The 11575-nt window shown below is 38.1% G+C and overlaps 1 protein-coding gene across 3 annotated transcripts in view; it reads right to left on the reverse strand.

Moving 5' to 3' along the window:
* Window positions 1–11096, reverse strand: part of LOC306876622 (uncharacterized protein) — an 86843-nt gene extending 75747 nt beyond the window's left edge. The window contains exons 1-4 of one of the 3 annotated variants that reach the window (XM_079427935.1): window positions 10744–11096; window positions 10267–10320; window positions 2232–2328; window positions 1822–1942 (exon numbers count right to left, since the gene is read on the reverse strand). In XM_079427935.1, the coding sequence (XP_079284061.1) occupies window positions 1822–1942; window positions 2232–2299 (189 nt within the window). In that variant the 5' untranslated portion in view covers window positions 2300–2328; window positions 10267–10320; window positions 10744–11096. The remainder of the gene's footprint in view (window positions 1–1821; window positions 1943–2231; window positions 2329–10266; window positions 10321–10743) is intronic. The other 2 variants (XM_079427933.1, XM_079427934.1) reach the window with 2 other exon arrangements.
* Between the last annotated feature and the right edge of the window lie 479 nt (window positions 11097–11575).

The following is an 11575-nucleotide window of genomic DNA, read 5'->3' on the forward strand; positions in this document are numbered from 1 at the left end:
CTTTGTCAATATGGTGTATGGAGTGTAGCTTGATGTGGGGGAAAAAAGTAATTTAAAGCAGTGTAACATAAGGCAGCAACATAAAATGTGAAAAAAATGAAGGGGTATGAATACATTCGCAAGCACTGCAAGTCAGTCTAGTAGATTAGTAGAAACAGCCAACATCACCTGACCAACCATAATTATTTTACTGTAATAAATGCATCTTAAAGATACAGTTATAGCACTCAAACAAAAACTGATGTTCAAAAGTCAAGGGTCAGGAGCTAAAGCAAACACTGATCTCCACAATGGTAACGTCAACGTTCTCAATAAGATCCTCTGTGGATGTCTGACAGAAATAAAGTCAGTCTGGTTAGTAATGTGTGAAGCTGGTAAAGCTGTTTGTTGAGTTATTTAAATCTTCAGTTGATTTCATCTAAAGCTGTGGTTGAAGTCAGCTGTAGTTCTTGTGTTTGTCTTGTTTCTCTTTCCATCAGTGATTCTGCTCGTTAACAGCAGGTGTTCATCAGTGTCTGAACTCACTCATCAGTTTTCATTCTCTCTGTCAGGTGGACTATATTAGTAAATGTAGGGAATAGTGAATGAGGGTGTAGGGTGTGATTTGAAACAGTCTCTGAGTGTCGACTTTGAACGCTGTTAATTCACGATATATAGCAGCAGGCTACTTTCTTGAAAATGACAAATATTACCCAGAATGCACCGTTTTAATGGAAAACAGCATGTTACTGTCAAAATTTGGCCATTTTTTTTACAGCAATTTTTAACAGTGTACTGGGAAGCCAGAATGCGCAACCATCAACAGAAACATACATTAGCCGAACCCTGTTTGTTTTACGTGTTGTTATTTATAACAAACCATATTACAGATGAGTTATCAGATTTAAGTTGAACCACAGTCCTAGTGCATGCCGAACCGTGTGGGGAACCGTATGTTTTTTTTTACAAAGAACTGCTCCACCCCTAGTAAATATATATATGCATATGCATATCTCACTATTTATACAGCTGTATATAGAGAAAACTAGGCAGAAATCTGTACATAAATGTTCTGTTCCAGATTCATAAACATTATTATTATTTATTGTTAATTCTTAAGGGTCATTGGACACAGAGTCTGGAATTTTCGTCTGAAATTTTCGCACATTAAAAAATAAATACGACCTCACGAATCACGTTTACACACTGCCTCTGAAACTTTCATCCGTCATGAAAAAATTCTGATCAGGTTCGATTTACTGCGTTTTCGCATCCGTAGCATGCATTTTGATAGGAAAGGATGAGGAAGGGGAAAAAACGCACGCGAAAATTTCGGACTCAGTGTGCAATGACCTTTACTATTTAAATGTTTTCAGTTTACGTGTCAGATATGTATGTATGTATGCATGCATGCATGTACCAGGAGCACCTTAAAAACCACAACAAATTCCATGTGTGCCTGTGCACGCTTGGCGATCAAAGATAATTCTGATTCTGATACAAACAAAATAATCAGATGCTTTTGCAACACTTTGTTGAATAACAACCAGGCTGGAAAGGGTGTTAACTGGGAGCTAAGATATATTTGTTTGTATCAAACATAATGGCACAGTGACAAATTCATTCCCTAGTGTTAGAACTGATCATGTTATGTTTTGCTAACTTGATACAATGTCTCTAGAATGATTCAAAACTGACAACATAACCTTTTCCAACTGTTTTGCACTTAATTTCAGTGTGCAAAATAAAGCAACTTCTTTTCTGTCCTGAGGTGAGCTGAAAGGTTTTATCTACTTGTTGCAGAATTGGTTCCTGACTTATTTGCTCTTTGAGAACACTCACCTTCGATTTACACTGAAAACAGTCTGTGGAGGAGAATTTATTCCAGGGCTCCACTGTAAAACGTGCTTGAAGTTGCGAGACAATATTGTAAAGTTGACAGGAGCAGGGATTGTGTGAAGTACTAGAAGAAATAAAACCATAAAGAAATATGACACCTAGAACAAACAATCAATGTTTATCTTTTACTTTTTGTCTTGTCAATAGTTTATCAAAAATATCCACAACACCTAAAATTGTTGGAACTATAAAAAAAAAAAAACTTTGTGGTTTATTTGTGAGCATTTATTCAATCTTTAGTCATGGACTAAAACGGTATCTAGTTCATGATTAAATATCATACAAATGACTTTGAGACAAAAGACATTGGCTGCTAGATTTCACACACAATGTGCACACACTTTACATCATACCTGTAAAGTAGAGAGACATGAGGAAAAGCTGCCCCATGTAAGTGGTCCTCATTTTGACTATTGATCATAATTCACAAATAGCAGGAACCTCACGAACCTGAAATAAAAGTACAAAACAGAAATGATTCAGCTGGACCACCAAGAAATGAGGAACAAGGAAAAAAAAAAAGTCCTTTATTGTAACATTAAAGGGGTCATCAGATGCCCATTTTCCACAAGTTGATATGATTTTTTAGGGTCTTAATGAAAAGTCTATAACATACTTTGGTTAAAATTTCTCAATGGTAGTGTAAAACAACACCCTTTTTACCTTGTCAAAAACAGCTCTGTTCACTGCAACCCATTTCGGTGCATGCTCCTTTAAATGTTAATGAGTTCTGCTGACTTCGCCCCTCTCTTCCATGGGGTGACGAGCCATTCTCATGAGACTGTAAACTTTAGCCACTTTTAACTGCATTTAGCCACGGAACTTGCCAACTAGCACATTTTTAGGAAAGGCCATTTGCAAAAATTCATTAAAAAAACCTTATACTTATTTCTTCTGTAGGTGAAGCTGGATCACGAATGATTTGTGCAAACATAGACGCATTTAGGTAGATCGGAGGGCATATTCCCTTTAAAAGGGAATATCCATTGCGTCTTCAGTGGCTCAGATGTTGGGAGTAAATGACTCCTATGTTCATTATTACATCCAACAACAAAACACCTCAATCGCTTAAGAGACATTCTACTCTTGCTCCGGCGTCGAAACAATGGCGGACTGATGACAGCTCACACAGGGCGGGTCTAAGGTAAGACACCAAGGGTCAATCAACAATCGTGAGAACGGCTTGATCTGAGAAAGGGGTTATAATTTTTATGGATTAAAAAAAAACAAAAAAAAAAAAACATTTGGATGGATTTTTATCATTATAGGGTGGTTGTGTACTGCCAACACACATTTCAGTTCAAACAACATGTAAAAGTGAATTTTGCATCCGATGACCCGTTTTTAAAACCAAAATACACAAAGCTTTTTAACATCACACATACTTTACCTTAAATGCATTGAAAAAACTAAAACATATACACTTTTTTTTTCTTTCACACTCCACAAAACTCTTTAAAGGGTTCATGAACTGAGAAATAAAATTTCCCTTGATCTTTTGACATACAACAGGTCAATGTTAGGGATGCAACAATACCATTTTTTCATAACCGATCTGATACTGAAAATTCTGAGTATCTGCCGATACCGATCCATTTTTTTTTTTTTTTAAATCAATGTAGAATTTCTATACTTCTGTGTGTTGACCTGATCATCACACTTTTGTGTGATAAACAATCTACTTAATCAAAAATAAAAAAATATATAATAAAAATATATAATTTTTTTTAAAAATAATTAAGCAGCAAACGTTACTCTAGAAAAATCATGGGCACACAATAATTTTATAAAATCTAATCATTTCGTGAAACAACCTTATTTAGCAGGGAACAAATAAAAGTTAATAAGTGTAGGATTAAATCTAGTAAAATGTTACATATTGCTCTTTGTATTGTTGTAAAATACATTCTTTTGTCGGCACCGATAGCCTAATAGTTAGTGCGCCGACATATAGCATAACTGTGCTCACTGTGACCCAAGTTCAATTCCTGTCTTGAGGTCCTTTGCTGATCCTGCCCCCCTCTCTCCACCCAATGCTTTCCTGTCTGCTCTCAACTGTCCTATCTAATAAAAAGACTTAAAAGCCTAAAAAAAACATTTATTTTAAATGTATAACACAGTAAAGAAAGCAGCAACATATGATAGATAGGACAAAACAAGAAAGACTATTAATAATCTTTCATTGTGCAGAAGTATTATAATACGAAAGGCTTCAACAAAACGCTTATGCACATCCCGTCGCAACACAGCGCTCTGCAGTCTGCATAGAGAAGTTCAAAGCACAAAAAGAAAGAGAGATTGAGGAGTAGTTTATTACAAACCCGATTCCAAAAAAGTTGGGACACTGTACAAATTACGAATAAAAAAGGAATGCAATAATTTACAAATCTCATAAACTTATATTTTATTCACAATAGAATATAGATAACACATCAAATGTTGAAAGTGAGACATTTTGAAATGTCATGCCAAATATTGGCTCATTTTGGATTTCATGAGAGCTACACATTCCAAAAAAGTTGGGACAGGTAGCAATAGGAGGCCGGAAAAGTTAAATGTACATATAAGGAACAGCTGGAGGACCAATTTGCAACTTATTAGGTCAATTGGCAACATGATTGGGTATAAAAAGAGCCTCTCAGAGTGGCAGTGTCTCTCAGAAGTCAAGATGGCAAGAGGATCACCAATCCCCCCAATGCTGCGGCGAAATATAGTGGAGCAATATCAGAAAGGAGTTTCTCAGAGAAAAATTTCAAAGAGTTTTAAGTTATCATCAACTACAGTGCATAATATCATCCAAAGATTCAGAGAATCTGGAACAATCTCTGTGCGTAAGGGTCAAGGCCGGAAAACCATACTGGATGCCTGTGATCTTCGGCCCTTAGACGGCACTGCATCACATACAGGAATGCTACTATAATGGAAAATCACAACATGGGCTCAGGAATACTTCCAGAAAACTCTGTCGGTGAACACAATCCAACGTGCCATTCGCCGTTGCCGGCTAAAACTCTATAGGTCAAAAAAGAAGCCATATCTAAACATGATCCAGAAGTGCAGGCGTTTTCTCTGGGCCAAGGCTTATTTAAAATGGACTGTGGCAAAGTGGAAAACTGTTCTGTGGTCAGACGAATCAAAATTTGAAGTTCTTTTTGGAAAATTGGGATGCCATGTCATCTGGACTAAAGAGGACAAGGACAACCCAAGTTGTTATCAGTGCTCAGTTCAGAAGCCTGCATCTCTGATGGTATGGGGTTGCATGAGTGCGTGTGGCATGGGCAGCTTACACATCTGGGAAGGCACCATCAATGCTGAAAGGTATATCCAAGTTCTAGAACAACATATGCTCCCATCCAGACGTTGCCTCTTTCAGGGAAGACCTTGCATTTTCCAACATGACAATGCCAGACCACATACAACATCATGGCTGCGTAGGAGGAGGATCCGGGTATCGAAATGGCCAGCCTGCACTCCAGATCTTTCACCCATAGAAAACATTTGGCGCATCATAAAGAGGAAGATGCGACAAAGAAGACCTAAGACATTTGAGCAACTAGAAGCCTGTGTTAGACAAGAATGGGACAACATTCCTATTCCTAAACTTGAGCAACTTGTCTCCTCAGTCCCCAGACGTTTACAGACTGTTATAAAAAGAAGAGGGGATGCCACACAGTGGTAAACATGGCCTTGTCCCAACTTTTTTGAGATGTGTTGATGCCATGAAATTTAAAATAAACTTATTAACTTATAACAATTTTAAATCTCGGTTATTGTGAAAGTGACGTGACATACGGTGTGGTGACCCATACTCGGAAGTCATGCTCTGCATTTAACCCATCCAAAGTGCACACACACACAGCAGTGAACACACACACACCCGGAGCAGTGGGCAGCCATTTATGCAGTGCCGCCCGGGGGTTCGGTGCCTTGCTCAAGGGCACCTCAGTCGTGGTATTGAGGGTGGAGAGAGCGCTGTACATTCACTCCCCCACACCTACAATCCCTGCCGGCCCGAGACTCGAACCCACAACCTTTGGATTACGAGGCCGACTCTCTAACCATTAGGCCACAACTTCCCACCATTGTGCACTCTTGAAGAATAACCGAATATGGCACGCAGTTTGAATGCTGAATGGAGGATGACAGACAGCCGCAGCGGAAAGAAGAGTTCACGTCATCTTGAATATAATGACTTAAATATGAATCTGTACCTCACACTTAACTATGGAACAGCTTGAAATATAGTGCACGAAAATTGTATGGTGCTTTATAATGTTTTTGTGCCTTTTGTGGGGCTTAACAATAACAGAATAATACACACACAGTATCAGAATTGGATCGGTCTCTTCTGACTGATACCCGATCCAGCAGAAAATGCCAGTATCGGAGCCGATACCGATACAAAGTAGCGGATCGATGCATCCCTAGGGGGCAAAATACATTACCAAGAGTCAAGTCAGACATTGGATAGTCATGATTACTGACGTTAACACACAGGGAAAATGTGTAATGGACACCTCACACATACAAAAAATTTAATGTCAGAGAAACCCTAAGAATTCACAATTTTTTTTACAACAGTGCTCTCATTATAACGTTATGTATATGTCAGTAGTTATTAATGTTCTGCATTTGAGCTGTGCGTGCTGAAGTTGACCAGTACAGTGAAGCATTTGATAGCAGGTTTTTAATCAATGGAATTTAACTCATCATTTCTCTCATATAGAATACAGTTCGTTATTTATACAACCTGCACGGGCCTCAAATTTAGGCCCTAGCCTGGCCTGAGACGCTCACGCCCTAGCCCGGCCCGAGGTGCTCACGCCCTAGCCCAGCCCGAGACGCTCACGCCCTGGCCTGGCCCGTGTCTGTCACCTCATCAGAATTACCAGCCCTACAACCCAGTCTTTTTTCCCCCTTCTCCCAAAACAGCTTATACTACTGTTGCAGCTATTAAAATAGTTCAGTTTTGTATGTAATGGCAAAGTGATTAGCCTGTATTTAGTTTTGTTTTTTTATTAAGTTAATTTAGAAAAAACATTTGGCGCATTTTTTGTTCGTTATAAGTTTTTGTTTTTTAAAGTAACGACCCAGCGGCCAGCGGCAAACAGTAAGCTGATCATAGTCTATGTTTGATCAATTTAGCCTTCTCAAATCATCACGACTTCTACAGAAAATCTATAGATATAAAACAGTTCAAGCATATAACAATGTTTAAACGCTAAACCTAGATAAATGTGTGCTGTACCCAGTAGTTTGTGCGGAGAGTGGAAGCTAAAGCGCGCTTTGCAGGACATGGAGACGCCAGCGCGATCATTTGCATTTTTTTCAGTGGTTACACTGTAATTTTTACACATAAAGGTAAGAATAATACATCATTCGGAACTGTAAAGGGTCTACGTTTATTTGTGTGCACTCACAATATCAACAAAACGTTGTGCTTTTATAAAATAAAATAAAAAACGATGCACTTTCTGCCGTCTCGTCTTGAACTGGAGCGCTTCACAAAAATGAACCGAAACTCAGCGAATACATGCCTCACAGACATGATAAATATATCTGTATAAAGCTTTAAATTACTACTTAACGAAATAAAACAAATCGAAAACAAAAACTCTTTCATTATAATCATAATCCATAAAGATGCATTTCTCTCTAAAGGCGCGTCTAATGAGGAGACAGCGAGGCGAGTCAGGATCGGCAACTTCATCCTTGCGAAACGGACTCAGAAAAAATAATTCAAATATCTCTTACTATTACTATTCTTACTATTTCCCCCTGACACATTCATGGTAATTACTTTTGCGGTAAGTTTTAGCCTATTGCGTGCATTTGAACGCAGAACTCTTCAGCTGCGCTGATGGCACGCATGCTGCTGCTGCTGCGCAGGGACGTGCAGAGAGTTCCTCAGGGGCAGTGGCTAAAATGTAAAATAGGGGCAATGTAAATAATAATAAAAAAATTAATTATAGGTCAAAAGTTTGGATACATTACTATTTTAGATTTTTGAGAGAAGTCACTTTTGGTCATCAAGCCTGCATTTATTTGATCAAAATTTTAATATAGGCCTACTCTAAAATATATTTTATGAAATGCTAATTTATTATCAATGTTGGAAACAGTTGTGCAACTTAATATTTTTTATAACCTGTGATTCAGGAATCTTTGATGAATAAAAAGTTAATAAAGAAAAGCATTTATTTAAAATATAACTTTAATTCAGGAAGTATGACCACATTAGCCCGGTTCTGTCAACACTGCACTGGCTCCCTATTAAACATCGTATAGATTTTAAAATATTGTTAATTACTTATAAACCCCTGAATGGTTTAGCTCCTCAGTACTCGAGCGAGCTCTTATCGCATTATAGTCCTCCACGTGCGTTACTTTCTCAAAACTCTAGCCATTTTATAATACCTAAAATATCAAAATCAACTGCGGGGGGCAGATCCTTTTTCCATTTAGCGCCCAAACTCTGGAATAATCTACCTAACGCTGCTCGGGAGGCAGACACACTCTGTCAGTTTAAATCTAGATTAAAGACCCATCTCTTTAACCTGGCGTACACATAAAACAACTAATACGCTTCTAATATTCAAATCTGTTAAAGGATTGTTAGGCTGCATTAACTAGGTCAACCTGAACCGGGAAGACGTCCCATAACACACAATGTACTTGTTACATCGTAAGAAGATTGACATCTACGCTAATATTAGTCTGTTTCTCTCTTATTCCGAGGTCACCATAGCCATCCGATCTGGTCTGTATCAGCCCAGATGGTCACTGCAGTCACCAGATCCAGTTCGTATCCAGATCAGATGGTGGATCAGCACCCAGAGACGTCCTCTACAGCCCTGAACGTCAGCGGAGACCAGGACACCTAAATGAGCCTCAGAGACAGATCCCCAGTGAGGACCCTGCCACTTAGACAGCCATCGGGAAAAGACTACTGGAACCAGTTAAGCCCTTACAATCTGACTTTGCTGCAGTTGGAATTGAACTGCTGGATCGTTTGGCCAGAGGAGAACAGGCCCCCCCGACTTAGCCTGGTTTCTCCCAAGGTTTTTTTTCTCCATTCTGTCACCGATGGAGTTTTGGTTCCTTGTCGCCTCTGGCTTGCTTAGTTGGGGACACTTCATTTCCAGCGATATCTTCGACCTGATTGCAAACATACTATTTAAACTGAACTGAGCTCGATGATGACATCACTGAATTCAATAATGAAATGCCTTTAACTGAAAATTGAGTGTTTAATCTTGTCATTTTACATTATTAACACTATTTTCCTATTTTGATATTGTGCAGTTGCTTTGACACAATTTGCATTGTTAAAAGCACTATATAAATAAAGGCAATTTGATTTGATCTTTTGTAACAAAATACACTACCGTTCAAAAGCTTGAGGTCAGTATTTTTTTTTAAGAAATTCGCTTTTTGTTTTATTCAGCAAGGATTTGTTAAATTTATTAAAAAAGTAAAGATTTATATAGTTAGAAAACATCTCTATTTTGAATAAATGCTATTCTTTTTTTATTTTTGTTTATCAATGAACCCCAAAAAAGTATCTCAGGTTCCAAAAAAAAAAAAAGAAAAGAAAATCCAGCACAACTGGATTAACATTATTTTTAATTGTAATAATAATTCACAATATTAAATTTTTTTTCTGTAATTTTGATCAAATAAATGCAGACTTGATTAGCATAACACACTTTCATAATGCTGCATAATTATAAAAAAAAATGGTAATAGCCTACAATAAAGTCCTTTCACGTCACCATTTCGCCAGCCTAAACATAATAGGCCTGTAGGTGGCACTTTGGCTTCATTAACTATAGTTTCATGAAATAGTAAATGGTGTATCAATATAAGGTACATAAATATAAGTGAATAGAACACTGCTTACCATTATTGCGAATTCTGGCGCTTCACAGTTTTGTGCAGTGCTTTGTAGTCATTTAGCATCCATTTTTCTCAGCGAAGCAATTTGATATATAAAATGAGACAAACCGCAGATCCAGATCGCTGCACACATGTAAGCTCGTCTGTCCATGTAATTTTCAACCGATTTATGAATAAGAACAGGAAATGACCGCTCCACTTCACATGTCCAATGAAATTGGTACTTCTTGTGCCAGATCATGATTGGTTGGTGTATTATTCTTGACCAACGGGCATAGATTAATTAATATTTTATATAATACAGTCTTGGCCAAAAATATCGGCACCCTTGGTAAATATGATCAAAGGCGGCTGCGAAACTTAATCTGTTTTGTTAATCCTTTTTGATATATATAAAACAAAAATCTAACCTTTCATTGGGTAATAAGAATTATAAGAATTTTAAATGGGGGGAACATCATTATGAAATAAATGTTTTAATATAAGTACCTTTAGTGGATGGGGTCTTGATAAATTCACCCGATTCTTAAGTCACCCTTACACCTGTGCAAGGAAGATGAAAAACAGTTTAACACTAAGCTACTTTAAAAATGAATGTCTTTAACATGGATTTTTGAAAAAGTACCATGTAGCTCCATGGTATTCCTTTAAGTATATTGGTGCATCATGTAAAATGATGATAATTGTATCTATATCGTACAGTAGGCTATATCAAACAAACACACAAGACTTATTCTATCACTGTACCAAAGTAACAAAAAGCTAACTAAATATAAAGTGTTAAACACAGTAGTATTGAAGCGACCTCTATGTCCCCGAATATGTTGCCTTAATTTGCAAATCAATGAATTGTTATTAAACAACGAATTTCTTTGTGCGACGATTGAAACATTGCAAGTAAAATGAATCAAGTTCCAAGTGTTTGAACTTTCACTTAAACACATTTAAAAAAGCTCTTCACATTACCTGTAAATCCGTGATGTTACATCCTATCCTTTTGTCAACGAGAGCCTGAAATACATTTGTACTTGAACAAACATTTAAGGAAGTTCCCACATCTGCTTTCCTAACGTCATTACTGGACAACACGTGCTTGAACAGCAGGGTTGCCAGGTTTTCACAGCAAAACCCACCCAATCGCTACTTAAAACTAGCCCAAAGCTTTCCCTGTTTCTTGGGGGGGCTTCAAACCGCGGACATGAAAGACATCCCGCGGAAACAGTGTTAAAATAGCCCAGCTCCACGGGAAAACTGTGAACTTGGCGACACTGCGTGACAGGCAGGAAATGGGTGGGTGGAGGTCGGAGCCAGCTGCAAATGGGTGGGCCAGCCGCAAGTGGGTGGGACATAAGCTGCAAGTGGGCTGTACAAACCAACAGAAGATTTTGATTGGTTTGTTTAATGTCATGTGGGTTGTAGTATCGGTTCATGCTCCTGGTGGCGGGTGGTGGTGATGGCGCAGTGGACAAGACACATGCCTTTGGTGTGAGAGACCTGGGTTCGAATCCACTGTGAGACACCAATGTGTCCCTGAGCAAGACACTTAACCCCTAGTTGCTCCAGAGGCGTGCAACCTCTGACATATATAGCAATTGTAAGTCGCTTTGGATAAAAGCGTCAGCTAAATGAATAAATGTAAATGTAAATGGTGGCAGTAGTGGGCGACTTTTGTTGTGATCCGTCAAAAAAACGAAGACGACGACTTTCTATGGCAAGCGAGTTTAACATTTAAAACATTTTTTTGACTATCCATAAATATAATTTTGGATAGTCACAATTGTAATTCCAGATATCTATA

This window comes from Barbus barbus (genome assembly GCF_936440315.1).
Source record: "Barbus barbus genome assembly, chromosome: 11".
NCBI classification, from domain to species: domain Eukaryota; kingdom Metazoa; phylum Chordata; class Actinopteri; order Cypriniformes; family Cyprinidae; genus Barbus; species Barbus barbus.